Below are 24,227 nucleotides of genomic sequence, written 5' to 3' on the forward strand. Positions count from 1 at the left end.
CAAATTAAAAACAAAACAAGGCTGCAGCGTTTCTGTAAATCAGGGCAACACTTTCCCTCCAGACCAGGCAGAAAGTCTTCAAACTTGGCAACTTGTGGACTTCAACTCCCAGAATTCTCTCTGCAGGCTGGAGAATCCTGGGAGTTGAAGTCCACAAGTCTTAAAAGTTCCCAGGTTTGAGGACTCCTGCGAGTGCAGGGCTCGCAGGAGCAGTTTGGAGAGAGAAACCTGAAAGAGGAACCACTCCCAAGCGTAAGGAGGAGGGGGACAGAGAGAGGCGTGGCTATCGTGAAAGAAATGTGAATATCTAAAACTGTATTCCTGACTGAGGCGAAGTCGCCGCCCAAACTCTCCCCTCCAATCCTTCTAAAAGCGGCTTTCCGCTCGGGACGCCGCACTGGTTTATTCGGAGCGTCTTCCGAGGAAGCGCATCAGACGTGGCGGAAACGCCGACCAGGCTTGTCCGAAGGCAGGCAGGGGATTTTTGGAAGCTTGACGAGGGGAGCAAGTAACGCCAGAGGCGTGTCTTTGTTTCGCTGTTCCTTTCAAGGCTTCGTTTTTTCTTAAAAGGATTCAACCTCCGTTTAGGAAGCGCTCCTAAGCAAGCACTTGAATGCCGCTCGTCGGAGTTTTGAGTAAAGAGGCGTAGTAAGTCCTTTTATATTTATATTTTTAATTTTATGCTTTGCCTTTCTGTGGAGTTCATTGGAATTTAACAGGTGGAGGAAGAAGAAGAGGAGGAGGAGGAGGTGGTGGTGGTGGTGGTGGTGATTTGGAGATGGACGGTTTTGAAATGTTTAAGTGATGTGTGTACAGATGACAAGGTGACCTGTAGGAAGAAAAAAAGTTAGGAAAATGTGCAGAGAAGAGGATTATGAATACCCAATTTAAAAATTGTATTATTGTATTGTATTTTAAGATTGAGGATTGCATATGTGACTGGTGTGGAGAAAAAAATAAAAAAAAAATTCCTGGGGAAAATAAAACACAATGGATCAACCACATGAGCTGGTATTGTGGGCTCAATTGGAAAAAGAAAGCTCAGAACAGTATTGGTTGGAAACATGTGGATGATGTTTTCACCCCTATAAAAGCGCCATAAAAGTGTGTAGCGGCAGCCAAAGTAGCCAAAGCAATCTTACGTTGTATCAACAGAGGGAAACAATCTAGATCAAGGGAGGTACTAATACCATTCTATAAAGGTTCTCAACCTTGCTAATGCCGCAATCCCTTAATACAGTTCCTTATGTTGTGGTGAACCCCAACCAGAATTTTAGCACCAATCCTCCCAACAGAGCTTTAAGCTGATTGACAAGAAGGTCAGAGGGAACCCCCCCACCCCCTGTAAATGCCTGATTGGTTGGATTGTAAAAATATGTTCCAAGGTGCCAGAATAGAAGCTTTAGTTCCTAACACCATGAGAAATTTGGCTTTCCCCATGGTCTTAGGCGACCCCTGTGAAATGGTCGTCTGACCCCCAAAGGGGTCCCAACTCCCAGGTTGATAACTGCTATAAAGCCTTAGTTAGACCACACCTAGAGTATTGCATCCAGTTTGGTCACCACACGCTATTAAAAAGATATTGAGACTTTAGAAAAAGTGCAGAGAAGAGCAACCAGGATGATCAGGGAGCTGGAGACTAAAACCTATGATGAATGGCTGCAGGAACTGGGCATGGATAGTCTAGCAAAGAGTGAAACCGGGTGAAACATGATAACAGTACAGTGATCCCCCGGGTATCGCGACCCCGATCATTGCGAAACGGCTATATCGCGAGTTTTCAACCCGGAAGTAACACCATCTGCACGCATGCGTAGATGGTGGAGTTTGCGTTCCGGCAGATCAGCTGCTGGGCGGCCGAAGGAACGTTCCCTGGGTCTTCCCGCCGGCATGGGGGGCTTCCTAGCACCCCCCAAACCCGGGTTGGGGGCTGGGGGGGGGTGCTAGGAAGCTCCCCATGATGGCGGAGACCTGTTAAAACACTCGCGCGGCTTCCAAACTGAGTCCTGAAGCCAAGCGCAGAAGTTCGCTTGGCTTCAGGACTCAGTTTGGAAGCCGCGCGAGTGTTTTAAAAGGTCTCCGCCAACAATGGGAGCTTCCTAGCACCCCCCCGAGCCCCCAACCCGGGTTTGGGGGGTGCTAGGAAGCTCCCATTGTTGGCGGAGACCTTTTAAAACACTCGCGCGGCTTCCAGGACTCGGTTTGGAAGCCGCGCGAGTGTTTTAAAAGGTCTCCGCCAACAATGGGAGCTTCCTAGCACCCCCCCCGAGCCCCCAACCCGGGTTTGGGGGGTGCTAGGAAGCTCCCATTGTTGGCGGAGACCTTTTAAAACACTCGCGCGGCTTCCAGGACTCGGTTTGGAAGCCGCGCGAGTGTTTTAAAAGGTCTCCGCCAACAATGGGAGCTTCCTAGCACCCCCCCGAGCCCCCAACCCGGGTTTGGGGGGTGCTAGGAAGCTCCCATTGTTGGCGGAGACCTTTTAAAACACTCGCGCGGCTTCCAGGACTCGGTTTGGAAGCCGCGCGAATGTTTTAAAAGGTCTCCGCCAACAATGGGAGCTTCCTAGCACCCCCCCCGAGCCCCCAACCCGGGTTTGGGGGGTGCTAGGAAGCTCCCATTGTTGGCGGAGACCTTTTAAAACACTCGCGCGGCTTCAGGACTCGGTTTGGAAGCCGCGCGAGTGTTTTAAAAGGTCTCCGCCAACAATGGGAGCTTCCTAGCACCCCCCCCCGAGCCCCCAACCCGGGTTTGGGGGGTGCTAGGAAGCTCCCATTGTTGGCGGAGACCTTTTAAAACACTCGCGTGGCTTCAGGACTCGGTTTGGAAGCCGCGCGAGTGTTTTAAAAGGTCTCCGCCAACAATGGGAGCTTCCTAGCACCCCCCCGAGCCCCCAACCCGGGTTTGGGGGGGTGCTAGGAAGCTCCCATTGTTGGCGGAGACCTTTTAAAACACTCGCGCGGCTTCAGGACTCGGTTTGGAAGCCGCGCGAGTGTTTTAAAAGGTCTCCGCCAACAATGGGAGCTTCCTAGCACCCCCCAAACCCGGGTTGGGGGCTCGGGGGTGTGCTAGCGAGCCTCCCATGTCGGCGGGGATGTTTTAAAACACCCGCGCGACTTTCCAATGAGTCCCGAAGACAACGCGTTTGTCTTCGGGACTCATTGGAAAGTCGCGCGGGTGTTTTAAAACATCCCCGCCGACATGGGAGGCTCGCTAGCACACCCCCGAACCCCCAACCCGGGTTTGGGGGTGTGCTAGCGAGCCCCTCATGTCGGCGGGGATGTTTTAAAACACCCGCGCCGCCCCCAATCTTAGGCTCCTCGCTAGCGCTGCGGAAGTAAAAACACCCTCTGCACATGCGCAGATGGTGTTTTTACTTCCGCAGCGCTACTTCGCGAAAACCCGCTCGTTGCGGGGGGTCCTGGAACGGAACCCTCGCAAAGAGCGGGGGATCACTGTATTCCAATATTTGAGGGACTGCCACAGAGACGAAGAGGTCAAGCTATTTTCCAAAACATCCGAAGGTCAGACAAAGAATAATGGATGGAAACTAAACAAGGAGAGATTCAATCTAGAAATAAGGAGAAATTTATTGACAGTGAGAATAATCAACCCACCTTCAGAAGTTACAGATCTCCATCTTTGGAAGCTTTCAAGAAGAGTCTGGATTGCCATTTATTAGAAATGATGTATAGTCCCCTGCTTGGGTGGCTGGTGGAGGTGCTTTTAACCTTGAAGGTGAAATGATGATGTAATGCTTTGGGGAATACAGTACATATGAATTGGGTAGAAAAACTGCTGCTCCCTTTTATGCCGGGGTGGACTTACAAAGATCCATTTGAGTCACCCTTAAGTGACAAGGTCAGTTATCCATACAGCACTTAACCCAAAGTTATATGTGGGCATGTATGTCCATACATATTTTACATTCATGTTATGTAATATCACATGTAGTGCCTTGGCTTGTAATTTCCATTTCAAGTGTGAAGCAACTATATAGACTAGACTAGGGCTCTCCCACCTGGACAACTTTAACTTCTATTCTATTCTATTCTATTCTAGTCCAGTCCAGTCCAGTCCAGTCCAGTCCAGTCCAGTCCAGTCCAGTCTAGTCTAGTGTATTTTCAAGAAAAGATTTATAGCAGCTTTTCTGGCAGGGGAATTCTGGGAGTTGAAGTTCACCAGGCTTAAAATTGCCAAGGTTGGAGACCCCTGCACTAGATTTAGCCACACCCTATTGTTTAGTTACTACAATTCTTCACATTTCTTGTACTGTGCAAGATGTGATAAATTCATACGCAGGGCTATTTTCTTTTTTTATTTTCTTTTTGCCAGAAAATAAAGACACTTTTTGTATGATCCCATATGCCACATCGACTCTTTGGCTGCTGCTCTCCTTATTTATTAGCGCAGAAAAGAAAAAAAAACACTTAAATGTTGTTTATAAATAGTTTAGGCTTCCTTATTCTCAATTGTTGAAATGTTAGTTTCAGTTTCTGATGATTTTCTGCGGCTTGTTTGTGTTGCTGAGGAACAAGCAGAGAAAGAAGATCTGGATGTGCTCCTAATGAATAGGACCTGTGACCATCAAACACTGCTGTAAACAGAGTTTATTTATTTTATTTTTTTACATTTATTTATTTTGTCCAATACGCAACAATACACAATGAAGGCAATAGAGGACACCTTCTAGGAAATAGAATTAGAGAACGAATAGAAGAGAGAATATAGGACAAAATAAATCAATAAGAGAATAGAAGAAAGATATAGGGATAGAAGAGAAGATATATGGGCTATTTCTGACAGTCTCAAAATGGGTGAACAGTGCAGTCAGGCGGTAGGGAAAGCAAGTAGGATGCTTGGCTGCATAGCTAGAGGTATAACAAGCAGGAAGAGGGAGATTATGATCCCGCTATATAGAGTGCTGGTGAGACCACATTTGGAATACTGTGTTCAGTTCTGGAGACCTCACCTACAAAAAGATATTGACAAAATTGAACGGGTCCAAAGACGGGCTACAAGAATGGTGGAAGGTCTTAAGCATAAAACGTATCAGGAAAGACTTAATGAACTCAATCTGTATAGTCTGGAGGACAGAAGGAAAAGGGGGGACATGATCGAAACATTTAAATATATTAAAGGGTTAAATAAGGTCCAGGAGGACCTTTTAATAGGAAAGTGAACACAAGAACAAGGGGACACAATCTGAAGTTAGTTGGGGGTAAGATCAAAAGCAACATGAGAAAATATTATTTTACTGAAAGAGTAGTAGATCCTTGGAACAAACTTCCAGCAGACGTGGTAGATAAATCCACAGTAACTGAATTTAAACATGCCTGGGATAAACATATATCCATCCTAAGATAAAATACAGAAAATAGTATAAGGGCAGACTAGATGGACCATGAGGTCTTTTTCTGCCGTCAGACTTCTATGTTTCTATAGGAGAGACAATAGGACAGGGGTCGGAAGGCACTCTAGTGCACTTATGCACGCCCCTTACTGACCTCTTAGGAATCTGGAGAGGTCAACCGTGAACAGTCTAAGGGTAAAATGTTGGGGGTTAGGGGATGATACTACAGAATCCGGTAATGAGTTCCATGCTTCAACAACTCTTACTAAAGTCATATTTTTTACAGTCAAGTTTGGAGCAGTTAATATTGAGTTTTAATCTGTTATATGCTCTTGCATTGTGGTGGTTGAAGCTGAAGTAGTCATTGACAGGCAGAACGTTGCAGCATATAATCATGTGGGCATATAATCATGTAATAGAGGCCACAGTTAACTCAGAAGTTTATTACAGAACTCATGCCAGGCCTGGCAGGTACAGACTTAAGCAATAATATACACACAGGCTTATATATAACAAGCTGCCTGAGGCAGCACCCAATCCCGCAGAGAGAAACTTCCCACTTACATTGTAACTACGGGCTGGCGGCCAATCAGCACCCTGGATAGGGACGCCTATCGCCCGGCTCTAATCTGCGGCTGTAACTGAGCAGATACAACACTCCTTTCCCTTTCGTTAGCACATACGTAATCTTTCAAATATTCCGGTCTCTTACACAGACGTCCCGATCTCCGTGGCTCTAATTCTTGTTCCTCCCTGGTCTCCGGACTCGCCTCTCTGCTTCCCTCGCTTACAAACGGCGAGGCTTCTTCCGAGCTGTCAGTTCCCCCATTGTTTCCGCCCCGGTTTAGGGTTTCCTCCATAACAATTCCGGGGTGGCCTTGATCCCTTTCCTCGCCAGTATCCATTCCCTTGTCTAACCGAATCTGGTCCAAATGTCTCCTCCACACTCGGCCATCCCTTAACATGACCTCAAATGACCTGGGACCCAGCTCCCTGCTTATTTCTCCTTCAGCCCAATTCTGCTCTCCTGAATATGAGCGCGCAAACACCCGGTCACCCACTTTCACCTTTCTGACCGGGGTTTCTGGCCAAGGCACCGACTGTGAATACCACGGATGAAGCCTATCTAAAACTATTCGAAGTTTGCGACCCATTAATAGTTCTGCAGGGGTCTTGCCAGTGGCCACACAGGGTGTAGTGTGCTGTGCTAACAACAAATCTGCCAACCTTTTCTGCCATGAACCCCCAGTCATCTTCTTTAAAGACTCCTTGACTGACCTAACTGCCCGTTCCGCCTGGCCATTACTGGCTGGATGCCAAGGCGAGGTCAGCGCGTGGCGGATGCCCACCGATGCCAAGAACGACTCGAACAGTACAGATGTGAATTGCGGGCCGTTGTCCGAAACCAGGAGGTCTGGGAACCCCTGTGTGGCAAATACTGTCATCAGTGCCTCTATAATCGTTTGTGACTGTGTGGATTTTAGGTGCACCACCTCCACCCACTTAGAGTGTGCGTCCACAATTACCAGGAAAGACTGCCCCATGAAGGGGCCGGCCAAATCAATATGTATCCGAGCCCAGGGGCCCGCAGGCGGCTCCCAGGCCAATGGCTCCCCCCGGGGAGGGAAAGGCCGGTGCTCTTGGCATGTCCTACAATCTGCCACTCTTTGCTCTACCCCCTTATCCAGCCCCGGCCACCACACGTAATCCCTCGCCAGGCTTTTCATGCACACAATGCCTGGATGGCCATCATGCAAGAGAGATAATACCTGGCTGCGCTGCCTACTCGGAATTACCACCCTGCAACCTCTCAGCAGAATTCCTCTTTCCACGGAGAACTCGTTTCGACACCTGAAGAAGGGCACATACTCCTCGGCAGGGGCTGAGACAGGCCACCCCCTTAACACCCATTGCCTTACTTGGGACAAGATGAAATCCCGCCCGGTTTCCCAAGCTACCTCGGCTGCAGATAAAATAAGACCTCCTTCTGACAACGCAAAGACTGAACATGCAGGTGCGGGATCCACTAAAACTTCGGCCAGGGGGCATCTGCTAAGGGCATCTGCATGAGATATATGGCGCCCAGGTTTGTATGATAAAGTGTAATTATAGTTTGCAAGGAAAACTATCCATCGTGACATCCTGGGGGAGATTACTACAGGGCTTTGACGGGACCCAGACAATAATCCCAATAACGGCTGGTGGTCGGTCACCAGTTCAAAGTGACGGCCATACAAGTACTCGTGGAACCTTCGGACTCCAGCAATCAGAGCCAGCGCCTCCTTGTCGATGTGGCCGTAATTACGTTCCGCTTTAGCCAGCGTGCGGGAGAAGAAAGCCAGGGGGGCTGCTGTACCATTAGGCAGTCTGTGGCTTAAGACTGCGCCCACCCCATATTGAGAAGCGTCGCAGGTGAGTACCAGGGGCAATCCAGGTGAGTATTGAGCCAGGATGTTATTAGAAGTGAGTAACTCCTTAACCCCCAAGAACGCGGCTTCCTCCCTCTTTCCCCAATGCCAAAGGGACTGTTTGTCAAGAAGTCTGTGTAAAGGCTCAGCCACCGATGCCTTATGCGGGATGAAGACCGCATAAAAATTTAGTAAACCCAGGAACGCCTGGAGCTCCCCCTTGGATTGTGGCCTGGGGGCATCTCTGATGGCACGAATCTTTTCAGGAGTAGGGTGTATTCCCTGCCCATCCACCGTGAAACCTAGAAACTCGACCTGGGGCACACCAAACACGCATTTCTTAGCTTTCAGTTTAAGCCCAGCCTCCCTGAATTTAGCCAAAACCTTCCTTACTCGTGCCATTAATTCATCTGTGGAACTCCCCGACACCAGAACATCGTCGAAATATGGCACAGTTCCTTCCAGTCCATATAACAGGCGCTCCATCAAACCTTGGAAGATGCCTGGGGCGATGGAAACCCCGAACTGCAGTCTGTGGCATTTAAATACCCCCCTATGGGTGATGATCGCCTGGGCCTCGGCTGTCAGGGAGTCTACGGGGAGCTGCTGGTAAGCTTGGGATAGGTCGAGCTTGGCAAACACCCAACCCTCCCCCAGAGTGTGTAGCAGCTGTTGCACCACTGGCAAGGGGTATGAATGGTGGGCCAATGCACGATTCACAGAGCACTTATAATCCCCACACAATCTGATTCCCCCATCCCCCTTGAAAGCAATCACCACAGGGGTCTCCCATGCAGCCTGATCTACCGGCTCTAAAACCCCCTGGGCAATTAATCTGTCCAACTCTGCATCTACCTTAGGACGGAGGGGAATAGGGACACGGCGGGCCTTTAAGCGAACTGCTGGAACCTTAGGATCTAAATTGAACGAGATGGGGGTGCCAGTATAACGACCCAAATTGCTGTCAAAAACGGCAGGGAACTCCCGTGCCAGCTGTTCAAATCCCGACTCCCCCACAATTGCATTAACCCCCTCCACGGAGAGTCCCAGAGAAGAGAACCAGTCCAGTCCGAGCAGGCTGGCAAAGGGTCCATCCACCACTACGAGAGGCAGTCTACCGGCGAAAGTCTTGAAGCGGACTGCAAAATGGCCTTCTCCGATGATAGGAATTGCAGCTCCTTGGTAATCCCTCAGGCTCAAAGCGCAGGGCAGCAGGCGACTCTTCCTCCATGCAGGGAAACAGCGCTTGAGGGTGGCCCAAGAAATTAAGGAATGAGCAGAACCGGTGTCTACCTGCATGTTACAACGAGAACCCCCCAATTGAACCACCACAGAAATTTTCTCAGCCGAGCCGGCGGTCCTCCTGACATAAGACGAAACCGGACGATGGCAGCTGTACACCGCGTTGCAGTCATCTCTTCTAGGGGGGGGGGAAAATCTTCTTTGTCCCCGAGAATTGAAGCCAGAAAACTCACGCTGCTCCCGGAACGGGGCAGCCGGGGATCTACGAGACCTTTGGCACCACATCGCCAACATGCCACATCTCGGGACGGGCAATTTGAACGATAATGACCCCCCCCACAACCACGGCAAGGCGACAAAGGAGGACGAGGACGTCCCGTCGGTGCTTCCCTAGCCCGATTAGTAGCCAATCTGCAGACCTCTTCATCTTCTTCGCCCCCTAAATCGCCCACCTCCTCCGGGGCCAGCTTAGGTTTATCCGAAACAGTGGCTGCCTTTTGCGTGGCATTAACTGAGCTGTCCATAGAAGCCAAAGATTGTGTAGATAACTCAAAAGCATGAGCTTCCGCCACCGCAGCTTGAAAGGTTAAATCCCGGATTGCCAGGAGGCGCCGCTTGAGGCGACCGTCTCTGACTCCGAAAACTAGTCTATCCAAAAGGTAGTCATTAAGGTCCCCAAACTCACAATATAATGCCGCTCTACGGAGAGCAGCCAGAAAGTCATTAATAGACTCCCCTTCGGCTTGATTTCGCTGATAAAAAGTGTAGCGACGAGCACACCTCGAAGGGGCAGGGGCATAATGATCTTGTAACGTTTTCAAGAAATCCTCCCAAGTCACATCATGGATGGAAACTGGGGCAAACAGGGCACGAGCTGTTTCAAACATATCGGGGCCACAAAACCCCAAGAAATAGGACCTCTTCCTATCCCCTGAAATGTCCTGGTATCCATTTGAGATCAGGAAACAATCAAAACGGGCGACATAGGAGTCCCACGTCTCCCCTTGAGGATCAAAGGGGGGGAATGTTAAATGCACAGACATCCTGACTTACTGTCACAACTGTCAATCTTCCGCATAGGCTCGCTACCTCGTCGCCAATGTAATAGAGGCCACAGTTAACTCAGAAGTTTATTACAGAACTCATGCCAGGCCTGGCAGGTACAGACTTAAGCAATAATATACACACAGGCTTATATATAACAAGCTGCCTGAGGCAGCACCCAATCCCGCAGAGAGAAACTTCCCGCTTACATTGTAACTACGGGCTGGCGGCCAATCAGCACCCTGGATAGGGACGCCTATCGCCCGGCTCTAATCTGCGGCTGTAACTGAGCAGATACAACAACTTAGATATTGGATAGCAGTGTCGGCTGACAATGAGTCAGTCGAGGTGACTGGGGCCCGTCCTTGTCCATCTGTCTGGGGGGAGTTTGACTTGGTGACACCTGATGAAGTAGACAAGGCCATTGGAGCTGTGAGCTCTGCCACCTGTTTACTGGATCCATGTCCCTCCTGGTTGGTTTCGGCCAGCAGGGAGATGACACGGAGCTGGGTCCAGGAGATTGTCAACACCTTCTTGGGGAGGGGGTACTTTCCGGCTCCTTATAAGGAGGCACTTGTGCGCCCCCTTCTCAAGAAGTCTTCCTGGACCCAGCTGTGCTTAATAACTACCGTCCAGTCTCCAACCTTCCCTTTATGGGGAAGGTTGTTGAGAAGAAGGTGGTGGCGCTCCAACTCCAGCGGTCCTTGGATGAAGCCGATTATCTAGGCCCTCAACAGTCAGGATTCAGGCCTGGCTACAGCATGGAAACTGCTTTTGTCGCGCTGATGGATGATGGCTTGTCCTCTGTCCTGGTGCTTCTTGACCTCTCAGCGGTTTTCGATACCATCAAAAATGGTATCCTTCTGCATCGGCTGGAGGGGTTGGGAGTGGGAGTCACTGTTCTGCGGTGGTTCTCCTCCTACCTCTCTGGTCAGTTGCAGTCGGAGTTAGTGGGTGGTCAGAGGTTGACTTCTAGGTCCCTCCCTTGTGGGGTGCCTCAGGGGTCGGTCCTCTCCCCCCTGCTATTTAATATCTACATGAAACCGCTGGGTAAGATCATCCAAGTGCATGGGGTGAGGTATCATCAGTATGCTGATGATACCCAGTTATACATCTCCACCCCATGTCCAATCAGCGAAGCAATGGAAGTGATGTGCCGGTGCCTGGAAGCTGTGGGGGTCTGGATGGGTGTCAACAAGCTCAAACTCAACCCCGACAAGACGGAGTGGCTGTGGGTTTTGCCTCCCAAGGACAATTCCATCTGTCCATCCATTACCCTGGGGGGGGGGAATTGGAGAGGTCCACAACTTGGGCATCCTCCTTGATCCACAGCTGACCTTGAACACCCAGTTCTTATGTAGAAAAATTCGTAGTTAGAGGTGTTCTTAGGTAGAGGTACCACTGTAATCTGATTAAATGATATAATCATGAAAATGGTAATCAGTAGGATTCTTCTGGGCTGCCTTCAATTTTTTTTTCTAGCTGCTGGCATTCAAGATTAAAACAACAGGGTCTACCCACTTGGGCTCTTTTTGTAGCAGGTTTAGTTGCAAGGTGTTTCTTCAGAATATTACAGAGATTAGAGAATGTGTTGAAGGCTGACAGCCAGTCAGTAGTAGATGATTGGATTGTTCTATGCCATTTAGTAGCATTCTCTGTTTTAAGGCAGTCTGATATTGTCTTAGTATCAACTTTGGCCCAAATTAACCTTTTATTTTGGGTCATCTCTACCTTTTTGGTGTGCCATCTGTCAGCCATGTCATATGGTCTTAAATCTGAGCAGCCTTGCAATGTCGTGCTTACAGGCTGATGATTGCTATTTTCACTAAAGTGTACTACTATGACCTCTGAGGAAAGGTCGAATTTATCTCTAGATACACAAAAGAGATACAGTATACTGCTTGAATGGGCTGAATAATATGTGTAGGAATATTACGAACTTAATTTGTTGAGTGACCAGGTTCTTAAGTAGAAAACTTTCTAAGAAGCAATTTTTCCCATAGAAATCAATGTAAAAGCAAATAATACATGTGATTGGGGAAACCACAGGAAGGTAGAGACCTTGTTTCCTCCTAGGAGATTCCTAGAGACACGTCACAGAAGCTTCTCCACACCTTTTCCAGCCCTGTTTCCTCCCAGAAGATTCTGAGGTTTCTCCCTGCCTTTTCCGGCCCTGTTTCCTCCTAGGTGATTCCTAGAGAGGTCCCACTGAGTCTTTTCCCTGCCTTTTCCGGTTACAGGGAGAAAGCTCATAAGTCCACTTTCAACCATCCCTTCCAGCCAGAGATAAATTAGAATAAAATGTTTTTAGGATGAGCTCATTATAAAGATTACAGCCACATCACCATTTTAAGTCCTTCATCTTCTATAATTTATTATACTCAATAATTTCACTCTTCCATTGCAGTCACACTGCTCATTGTCTTGTGCTCAAATTTGCTTGAAATTTGTGCACAATATTATTTCCCTAGTTATGCCAGGAAATAACAATATGTTTCATTTTTGAAACAGAGGTCAAGCAGACCTGAATGTTTAGTTTTCACAATTGTTTCCTTTCTCAGGGCAGAGTTAAATGTGAATGGCACTAACAAATTTGGAAAATAAACTCTGGGCACTTTATACCAACTTTTTTTGTGTGTGGAATAGTTCTATTTAACTCCTTTTGTCCTTTTGCTGTACTTCTCTTTTATTTTCTCTTGTATTCCAATGTTTAAAGCCAGTCATGTAAATCCTGGTTTCCATGTAAATCCTGGATCCTCCTACCTGCCTACCAGTGCCCTGGGTGCAGATCCTGGCAGTTCAGGTGCACATGCGCTCGCAACATTCACTCGCACACATTTCCTTGTGTGATTTTGCTTCTGCGCATGTGCAGGAAGCAAAATAAAGCCAAAAATTCCAAAAAGAGAAGGCGCCATACAACAGACTGGCAAAGAAAGTACTGGAGCTGTCGCGTGCAAATTTTGCAATCCGCAGGGCTGTACCAGAACGGAGCTCTTGAGCACATCGGTAAGAACCATTGTTCCCTCTGAGCTGCGCAGCTGCGCAGATGACAAAAGCCTGTGCAGTCATTATGGGGAACATGCCTCCCTTTGTAATTATGACATATGAATTCAATAAATAAATAAATAAATAAATGTGAGCATTTCACTAATTTGGGTAGTGGGCTCTTGCGGTGCCTGTTGGGACGGTCTGCTAAGTTTAAGGAGAAAGTCGGCTCTGAGCGCTTTGAATCAAGTGCTGGTTATCTTGGTTTGCCCAGGCTTGGCAGGGAGGTAGGGAATGCTCTGGAAGCTTTCCGGGCATAGATGATCTGCCACCTTTATCAAAGCCATTGCTGTCGCCATCCCAGTGCTGTCTCACACCAGTACAACCCCTTTTGAAGGTAACAAAGGTTGACACCCCCTTTTTCCCCTATCCCCCAGAGCTCTTTTAAAGCGAGAAGCTGCATTTTGTGGTTTTTAGGGTAGAAAATGGGTCTGACTGAATTACTTGCAGATATCTCCATCCACATCATGCTATTATTGGCCTGAAAAAGCTGGAAGGGCTTCTGCATTAGTGTTATATTTGACCTCCCTTTGTGCATTCCTCACCTTCACGGATAGGAGAGAGGTTTTATGCAAATTTCTGTTCTTTTCTTTTTCCGTCCGTTTCTTTTTATTGACTTCACAGTCATTGAGAAGGTTTTGAGGAGGAGGGGGGTTGAAGCTCTGAAATTCTTAGATGGTCATGGTTCTCTTTTTAATGCGTAATTGAAGTGTTTGCAAAAGTGAATCGTCTTTAAGCTTGACAAACACACACTGTATTAAAAGCTGGGCTCAAAAGCCATGAGTTGATCGAATTGCCAACAGTATTATTTTGGTTTACTTGGCTTAGGTGTCTGATTTCTGTTTCTTAAAAGGGTAATCCTTAAGCATTTGCAACAAAGTAACAGTGTATTGTTAACTACATGCAAAGTAGTAGGGAGGAACTTCCTGGTGTTTGATTTTTCTTTCTTAAAAGGGTTATCCTTAAGCATGCATGAGTGCATAAGTGTACTAGCGTGCCTACTGTCCCCTGTCTTAATGTTTCTCTCTTATAATATCATGTATATAAACATTGTTATTAACAATATGTACTTAACAAAATAAATAAGTAAATAAAAATTTGCAACAAGGTAACTCCATGCAAAGGACTCATCTCTAAAATAAGGATTTTTTTTAACATGGAGTTTCAAATATATGCTCTGTATGGCAAATGTAAACAATATATGGAATTTAAAACATTTTTTTCTTAATTTGTGGTGACCATAATTTTACAACATTTTATACAGACTGTTTAATGGGTCATAGAGAGAAGAAAGTACAACATTCCTTAGTTTTCTCTGTGATCTTTGGAATTTTCCCACGCAGAATGTACAAGTCTATTAATTCTCTATGAAACTGATAATTCATTAACATACATCAGCTGAAACCACATTCCCTCTCTGTGTTAGCTCCTAAGTGTGTACCTCCAATGTTCACCAGATCCTGAAACAGTTGTGCACAGAGATCATTATGTTTACATGAATTGTGAAACTAATATTTAGAATTTTTTTCCACATACAGTGGTACCTCATGATACGAACCTCTCATGATACGAACCCCTCGTGATACGAACCCGGGGTTCGGAAATTTTTTGACTCTTCTTATGAACTTTTTTCAGCTTACAAACCCACTGCACATCACAAAATGGCCTTCCACTGGGTGCCGCCACCTGGCTGTCACCTTTCAAAACAGCCGGGGGGCTTCTCGGCGTTCTCCCGAACCCAAACCCGAACTTTTCGGGTTTGGGAGGCCGCCAAGAAGCGCAAGCCCCCGGCTGTCACCTTCTGAAACAGCCGGGGGGCTTCTCGGCGTTCTCCCGGCCAGACGTTTTCGTGACGTCAAAGCTCCGCCTATGGAATTCAGAGAAGCGGGGGGTTTGGAGTGGGGAGGCAAAAACTCAGAATGTCACCACCAAGATGTTTATTGATGGGGCAGGGGTCCCTCAACTTTCCTTCAATTATCGCCCGCTCCGATAATTTCCTTGAAGCAAGGAATCCTTCCAAAAGAAAATTATTGAAGCTGGTGGTGGTGGCTTCATGGTCACACGTACCGCTTTGGTGCAGCACTATTGGGCTCTCTTTTTTTCCCCTGCTGCTGCCGCTGTCTGCATGCTCCTCACTTTTTTTCCTCTCCTCCTTCCTGGCCTCGGGAGGTGGCCGCGTGAGGCTAGAAGGGAGCCGGGAAAGAAAGAGAGAGAAGCTTGCCGAGGCCAGAAAGGAGGAAACAGGGAAAAAGTAAGGAGTGCAGACCAATGTTCCCTCTAATTTTTTTTCGGTGTGGGCGGAAAAGTATAGTGTTTGAGCGGTAGTCCCTTCAAGACTGGGCGGCATAGAAGTCAAAAAATTAAATAAATAAATAAATAAATAAATAAATTTTAAATTCATGATTTTATTTTCTCTCTTTCTCTCTTCCTTACTCCCATTCTTTTTCTTTCTTTCCTTTCTTTTTCTCTTTTTCTTCCTCTCTCTTTTTTCTAATTGTTTCTCTTTCTCCCTCCCTCTTTCCCCCTCTCTTCTTTCTCTCCCCTCCCTCTTTCCCTCTTACTCTTTCCCTCTCTTTCTCTTCCTCCTTTCCTTTCTATTTCTCTCTCAATCCCTTTCTTTCTTTCTTTCTTCCTCTCTTTTTTCTCTCTTTCTCTCTTCTTTTTTTTTCTGCCCTACAAAACCTACATTTTGTGCAACGCAGGGCGGTCGGCTGCAAGCAGGAGCTCCGGGACAGAGGCACCAACGGTGGCGGCGGTGGGTCACCGTACATTGCTGGCGCTGCGCTGCACTGGGCATGGGCATGGAGCTGGTACTGGCTCGCTGGCTGGGCCGGGACGGAGGTGCCAGCCTCATGCCCACCACAGCGCCAGCATGTACGGCATCCTGCAACACATCCAGCCGCTGCTGTCAGTGGCTTGCAGCCAACCGCCCCGCCACTGCCCCGTGGCTACTGCTCAGTGCCGCTGCTGCTGATGCCCACCTGCTCGACCCACGCTTGGCGGCACCACCTTTGCTGCTTGCCCTGCTGCCCCGTGCCTGCCAGAGCTGCCCAGTGTGGCCGAAGCGCAGGGCAGAGTAGGCAGTGGCGGCTGCTGCTGCTGCAGGAAACCAAAGGAAGCTCACCTCGCGGGCGGGCTTGGAGCAGCAGTAGCAGCCACCGCCACCTACTCCACCCCGCGCTTTGGCCACACTGGGACCAAGTAAGCCAAGGCTAGGCACATTGTCCCCGGCTCCAAGGGGCAGCCCCCAGTGCAGCCCAGCATGGGGCCTGGGCAGCAGGTGAGCATTGGGAGGGCCTCACTGTCACCTGGCTGGGGAAGAGCTCCCTTCCCCACGATCCAGGACGGTGTGACTTTGTGCGCCTTCAGCAAGTTAGTGCGCGGGGAGGCATGATGGCTGCGCAGGCGCGTGCCCACACAGTTTAGAGGGAACATTAGTGCAGACACAGCAGCAGGAGGGGAAAAAAGGGGAGCCAAGACTGGTAATCACGGAAGTGACTGCCGCCGGTCAGCTGAAGTTTCATGCAGCTTTGGCAGAATGGCTCCATGCCCTCGTGGGTCCAGCCTACCACTGCTGCCAGTGCTCAGGCCATTGCAGCGCCCGAGGACCATCAGTAACTCGAGTATAAGTCTAGGTTGGATTTTTCAGCACATTTTTGGGGTTGAAAAACCCGACTTATACTCTAGTATATATGGGTATTTTAATATTGCAGACTTTCAGTATTAGAAGTGATACTGATATACAGTATAAGACTTTTAAGCGGGTACATTGAATAAACATAATATTAAGTTTCAAATAACATTGATTTCGCTGTTGACTTGGGTGACATCTTTGAAAAAAATTCAGGAGCTCATGCATGAAAATATGCCACTCAGACACTGTACTTTTCTACACACACACACCAAAAAATTAGAGGTAACATTGGTAGGAATCCACCATAGCTGGTTTCCAAGGAATAAGGAATTGGGATTAGGAACCAAAATAGCTGTTTATATAATTCCTAAAACTTTGGGTTTCCAAATATGGATTAAGCTCTCAGTTAAACTGAATGACAAATCTGCCCATGTTGAATCAGGCAGCTTTTACAAATAAGGCAATTTCATAATAAACTATATCTTATTATATAGTTGGTATATTCGGGTTTCTTCCCATGTAGAATTTGGAAATTTCTGGCGACGTTTCGACGAGGTCCCACTCATCATCTTCAGGCTGGTGTTTCTGTCCTTGTTCTAGGGCGAACACAGCGAGACCTGAGCTGCCTTCCTTCTATAAATACTGGTGGCTGGGTGTAGTTTGATGGCTCAGCAATTGCCTGCTGTGTAGAAACTTCCTGGTGAGTCAGTGGGGTCATTGATGTGACTGAGGTATGCTGATAAGTTAAAGGTTGTGGATTAGGCGTGATATCCTGAGTACTTGGAGGTTGCAGGCTACTAGATTGTTTTGCAATGTGTGTTCTGAGTCTGGTTTCAGTTTCTATGGCTGGGATACATTTGAGGGCTGGTTTCCAGATGTCTGGTAGGCGGGAGGTATCATCCCGCTTGTTCATATTTTGGGGATGTTTTTCTATCTCGAGTTTTTAAATGAACTTCCGGTTGGGCCATTTTTTGCTGTACCCCCAGCTTCAGGAGGCTTCCCTGAAGCCTGGGGAGAGCAAAAATGGCCCAATGAGCCAACTGCAAGTTCCTTTCTGACCTTCTGGTTGGGCCATTATTGCTCTCCCAAGGCTTCAGGGAATCCTCCTGAAGCTGGGGGAACAGCGAAAAACAGCCAAATGGGCCAAACAGAAGTTTGGAAACAAACTTCCAGTTGGCTTATTCGGCCATTTTTGCCCTCCCCAGGCTTCAGGGAAATTGCCTGAAGCCAGAGGATGGTAAAAAAAATAGCCCAACAGGTCAACCGGAAGTTGGCCCTTTTGGCTGTTTTTCACCATCCCCAGGCTTCAGGGGTCCATTGTGAGACATGTGTGCATACATGGGGAACAGCAGTGTGTGTGAAGTGCACATGGAGGGGGTTGTGTACATGCATGGAGGGAGGGAGGGCATGGGCATGCACATAAATTAGCACGTGCGCACACATCCTTTTGGCACCAAACCAAACAAGGTTTGCCATCACTGCCCTGTGACATTGCAGATTCCCAGTGATCCCCAGATCAAGAATCACTGATCTATCTAAATGTGTAAGAAATAATGTCCAACTGTCATGAAAGCTGCCTCTAGCTCTCGGTCTGATATTTAATATTGACCGCATCTTGTTTTTATAACTAAACTACTTAAAAATGACCAAATGCACTATGTATTGTATTATAACATTGTTTTTTTTTTTAATATTGTAGATAATCATGATGTTGCTAATTTGGAGCCTTTGGTTTATCTCAACTGCTGGAGCTAAAAGTCTTTCTGCTGAAAAGACCGTCCCTCTTTGTGACAGTGCTGATTGCAATCTTCGTGGGAAGAATCTTCACACAGTTCCATTGGGCCTATCGGATGCTGTCTTGGGACTGGACCTGGCCTTCAATAGCATTGTGCATATCCAAGATGTTGACCTAAAGTTTGCAGTCAATCTTAGAACACTTTTGCTTCAATCCAATTTAATTCAGACAATTGATGAAAATGCCTTTGACTTCCTTGGAAAGCTGGAGCATTTGGATTTATCATGGAACAACCTGGCTTACTTGTCATCATCTTGGTTCAGAAATCTTCCTTCTTTACAGAAATTAAATCTAAAGGGGAATTCCTACGCAAAACTTGGGAAATATCCATTATTTTCTGGCTTAAAAAAGCTGAGATATCTATACTTGGGAAATGATAAATTCTCTTCTTTACAGGAAAAAGATTTTGAAGGAATTTCAGTTCTTGAAGTATTGGAGATTGAAGGACAGAATCTTACACAATATTCACAAGGAGTTCTGCAGTCTCTTGAACGCATACATCACCTTATTTTGAATGTTACTGTCAACTCCATATTGCATTCAATTTTAATTGATGTTAAAAATTCTGTGGTGTTTCTTGAACTGAGAAACATACACTTTAACCTTTTACCCCTTGTCCGTTATTTCAAAGAGGTTCCAATGACTATTCAAAAGCTTGGATTTAGAGAGTGTGGTTTTTTACAAGAAGAGGTTTTTCCGTTATTTGATGTGTCATCTGGTATGACCCAGTTAGAAGAAATAGAAATTATAGATAGCAAATTACAAGGTACTGGACATTTCAAAACTGAGCAAATTTATAGCAATGCTATTATAATTACAATTAGGAATTTAACAATAGATAAATTTTATTTATTTTCAGAACTTTCATCCATGTGGTATCTTGTAGAGAATATTACCAGTCTGACCATTGAAAATAGTAAAGTTTTTCTTGTGCCTTGCAATCTTGCAAAAAGATTCCTTTCAGTACAGTATCTTGATTTCAATACAAATTTGCTTCAGGATCTGTTTTTTGAGAATTCATTGTGTCCAGGCAGTTGGCCTAAGCTGCAGACTATCAATGTTAGTCAAAATTCTTTGACACAACTTGATCGGGTGGCTCGAACTGTGGCTCATTTAGTCAATCTTACTAACCTAGATGTAAGTCAGAATAACTTAGAACAAATGCCAGAATCGTGTCATTGGCCAAAAAGCTTGAAATATTTAAACATCTCTGGCTGTAAAGTAGAAAAACTTACAGATTGCATCCCTGACTCTTTAGAAATTCTAGATGCAAGCAGCAATTTCCTCTATGATTTTAAGGTGAGCCTGCCTCGTCTTCAGGAACTTTACCTTAAAAACAATAGGTTGAAAACTCTACCAAATGCTGCCTTCATCCCTCATGTAAGATTTTTGACCATTAGAGAAAACAATGTGTTTGTGTTCTCTGAACAGGAACTGGAAAACTTTGTAGAACTAAAGTTGCTGGATGTCCGTTATAACAGTTTTCAATGCAAGTGTGACTTTGTTTCTTTTGTACAGACTTCTCCGAGAATATATAATATCTGTATTGGTTGGCCTGAAAATTACATCTGCGACTCTCCAGATTATGTAAAAGGGAAACAGATTGGAGCTGCCAAGCTGCATTTGACTGATTGTCATTTCAATTCTTTTGTGTCCAGCCTTTGTAGTCTGATAATCGTGGTCATATTGGTGGCAGCATTTCTTTGCATCAAGTTTAACGTCATTTGGTATATGCGCATGACTTTTGCCTGGCTCAAAGCAAAACGCAAGCCTCAAAGGACCCATAACCCATTAGTCTGCTACGATGCATTCGTTTCCTACAGTGAACAAGACTCTGAATGGGTGGAAAATGTTATGGTGCAGATGCTGGAGCAATCAAACCCTCCATTTAAACTCTGCCTTCATAAAAGAGATTTCCTGCCTGGCAAATGGATTGTGGACAATATTATTGACTCCATTGAGAAGAGCTCTAAAACCCTGTTTGTGCTTTCAGCTAATTTTGTACAGAGTGAGTGGTGCAAGTATGAATTGGATTTTTCCCATTTCCGTTTTTTTGATGAGAATAATGACACAGCCATTTTGATCCTCCTGGAATCTATTCCAGCAAACACGATCCCAAAAAGGTTTTGCAAACTCCGAAAATTAATGAATACCAAAACTTATCTTGAATGGCCAAGTGATGAAGAGCATCAACAGTTATTTTGGTTTAATTTGAAAATGGCAATAAAAGCCTAGGTGAGAAGTTGGCATAACATACCTTTTCTATTACTTTTAGCGGCACCTCTGGTGTAAATAATTTGTTGTGGTTCAGGATATGCAGTCCAGGCTAGTCCATTAGCAGGAGGCAAGTAGACTTCCTGAAGTGTGATTCCTTGAGCTCCAGACTTTTTCGTCATCATGTACTTTGACTGCATTTCTCTCGGCAGAAATATCGGGGACATAAAACACTAGCTTTTGTCCAGGTTTTGCACATGTATCTCAACTCTTCAGACATTTATGATAGGAAGAATAATTAGCAGGGAACTGTGTAGCAGCTAAGGTACAGTTCTAGCAGAGTCTTGAGAACCAATTAATTGAGAAAGTTTGAAAGAATTGATAGATAAAATTTATGGATTGCATTAAGCCACTTTTTGTTTAACTGTGATATATTCAACAAGATCTTACCTGAATTCATGCATCATGCTAAGCTGTAAATCTTGATTTACACATCACAGGGGCCGCATAGCACAATATGCCAAAACCAAAGAAGCCACACAGTGCTTGATGTGAGGTTTTTATTGATGGTTGGTAAATCCACAGTAACTGAATTTAAACATGCCTGGGATAAACATATATCCATCCTAAGATAAAATACAGGAAATAGTATAAGGGCAGACTAGATGGACCATGAGGTCTTTTTCTGCCGTCAATCTTCTATGTTTCTATGTTGCTTATTGCTACCAATACATCCTGGTTCAAGCATACCAGTTGTTGTTGGTGGGTTTGGAGAACCAGTAGCAGCAGTAGTGCTAGGCTCCTCCCACTTTTCCAGACGTAACCATTCCCCTATTTTTTACACTCTGCGCAAGTGCAAATCCTTCTTCGCATGCACAGAAGATGAAAAAAGTGTTTGATGGGTGTGGGTGAAGCGACCGTGTGCGCGCAATGTGCACATTCCCAACTGGTATGGAAGCTAAGTAGATTTCACCACTGATGTCCACTGACTTAACTTAGGTGTGCCAAGCAAATGACACGAGCAGGGGGACCAACACAGATGGTTTTTCAGTCATGACTAATTATGGGTTTTTTTTAAAGCATCTATTACATTCAATGTTGAACAAGAGCAATATTGTATTATTGTTTATTGCTTAAATATTAAACAATGAGTATACATATACAGCAACTTAAGTCCTTTTCTATGGTTTTTGTTTTGCTTTGCTTTGTGTTTTTAGGATTTGGTGGTTGCTAAGAGCAAACAACCTCTTGATGACACGTAATCATTCGATTGCTAGATGACATTTTATTGTTTTTTATTATCTTTTCAAAGCTCCCTGGAGCCATTAAGAGATAGGCAGCATATAAAAAGCATAAAATGAATAAGTTGCTTAGTTGAATTTATCCTAAGGTGAACTATAAGCTAGGACTTCCTGTCATCTTCAGTGTTTGAGAAAATGACCAGCATATTTGCATTAAGCTTCATTTATTTTTTGAAGGGCAAAAAAGCACTTCCTGGAGCTATTTTAGTTTAGTGACTGTAATGTATGAAAAATGAATTTTCTTGGTAATATTTTGCACTTATTGATTAAAATAAAGTATGTAACTATTTGGTACTTCTATATTCTAGCTATTTATTCATATCACAAGGAGACACGGATCCATAACACTGTTAAGCCAAAATAATGAGCTATAGCTAGTTGCCATTGGAGCCAGTCATTCAGGGTCTTCTATAGCCAATTTCTGCAGGAATAAAAAATCTTTAAAAATGATTTCTGTGGGACTTAATTAAACTAATGTTAAATATGCCTTCTTGTGTAGTCCATTTATGGCAGTTGTGTCTGAGAAGTGTGCAAACATAATTTCAAAGCAGTAATGTATAGCTACAAAGTAGACATTTTTGTATCTTAAATAAACATTTCTACTGCATTTACAAACATATATAAAATGTGTTCCAAATAGTTTGGAACATATAAAGAATAGTTTGGAACACATATTTTATGTGTTCCAAACTATTTTATAGCAGCTTTACCAATGCACTATAGACAGTAATAAATCCTGTGTGATTTTTGTTGAAGTATAAATGAATACCATAGCCTCAAATAGATATGACATTTGTATAGTATTTCTGCTTTCGCCATCCACACTCTTATTTTTTTTTTCTAGAAAAAACAAGATTGGAAAGTTTTTACATGGAATCTGCCTGTATTTTATCCACATATGGTTTTATTTCTGGCTTGTAAATAATTTCATCTCTTATTATTATTCACCCCCCCCCCTTTTTTTTTAAATCTTCCACTCCTTTTCTTTCTCGGAATGCAAAGTGCACTGTAATCTATAAATGCTTTATGCTATTAGAAAATTGTTAAAGAAGGCTGCCACCCTGAAAGTTTATCATATATATTTTTCTTTAAAATAACCATTCCTGTTCCTGTTTATAGACTACTCAAAGACATTTTCTTTCCTGAACAAAGAATACTGTGGTCATCCTTTTCATTTCCAATAATAAAATTATACATACATACATACATACATACATACATACATACATACATACATACATACTCGTAGATTTTCACAGGTACAGGTATGACGGTCTTGGTATATTCAGGTTTCTTCCCATGTAGGATTTAGAAATTTCTGGCAACGTTTCGATGAGGTCCCACTCGTCATCTTCAGGCTGGTGCTTCTGTCCTTGTTCTAGGGTGAACACTGGGTGTGGTTTGCTGAGCCATCAAACCACACCCAGCCACTAGTATTTATAGAAGGAAGACAGCTCAGGTCTCGCTGTGTTCGCCCTAGAACAAGGACAGAAGCTCCAGCCTGAAGATGACGAGTGGGACCTCGTCGAAACGTCGCCAGAAATTTCTAAATCCTACACGGGAAGAAACCCGAATATACCAAGACCGTCATGTATGTATGTATGTATGTATGTATGTATGTATGTATGTATGTATATGTATATGTATATGTATATATGGATACTGTAGCCTAGAGGATATTTCTCTGCCTTACAAGGCAAAGGTTGCAGGTTCAATTCCCAGGGGGTATGGCTAGCTGATGAGGCCAAACTAAGGCCGAAATAGATCTATCCTAGTCTCCCTTAATTTTCAAATTCAGCAAAAAAACATGTGAGATAGATAGATAGATAGATAGATAGATAGATAGATAGATAGATAGATATAGATAGATATAGATATAGATATACAGTTATCCCTTGATTTTCACGGGTTCGAACTTCGCGAAACGGCTATACCAGTTTTTCAAAAATATTAATTAAAAAATACTTTGTGGTTTTTTTCATTGTAGCACAGTTTTTCCTGCCCGATGACGTCATACGTCATCGCCAAACTTTCGTCCGCCTTTAATAAATATTTTTTTAATAAACTGTAATAAATAAACATGGTGAATAATAATCTAAATGGTTGCTAAGGGAATGAGAAATTGCAGTTTAGGGGTTTAAAGTGTTAAGGGAAGGCTTGTGATACTGTTCATAGCCAAAAATAGTGTGTGTGT

The 24,227-nt window shown here is 45.0% G+C and overlaps 1 protein-coding gene across 1 annotated transcript; it reads left to right on the forward strand.

Moving 5' to 3' along the window:
• The first annotated feature begins 289 nt into the window (after nucleotides 1-289).
• TLR2 (toll like receptor 2) lies at nucleotides 290-22,325 on the forward strand. The gene is made up of 2 exons (XM_070757248.1): nucleotides 290-648; nucleotides 18,423-22,325. Exon 2 carries the CDS (start codon nucleotides 18,429-18,431, stop codon nucleotides 20,751-20,753), a length of 2,325 nt encoding a protein of 774 aa, XP_070613349.1. The 5' UTR covers nucleotides 290-648; nucleotides 18,423-18,428; the 3' UTR covers nucleotides 20,754-22,325.
• Nucleotides 22,326-24,227: the final 1,902 nt, after the last annotated feature.

The sequence above is a fragment of the Erythrolamprus reginae genome, chromosome 7 (assembly GCF_031021105.1).
Source record: "Erythrolamprus reginae isolate rEryReg1 chromosome 7, rEryReg1.hap1, whole genome shotgun sequence".
NCBI lineage: Eukaryota > Metazoa > Chordata > Lepidosauria > Squamata > Dipsadidae > Erythrolamprus > Erythrolamprus reginae.

Bases quoted from the DNA above. Each gene is read 5' to 3' on its own strand.
- TLR2 (XM_070757248.1), top strand. From the start codon at position 18,429: ATGATGTTGCTAATTTGGAGCCTTTGGTTTATCTCAACTGCTGGAGCT.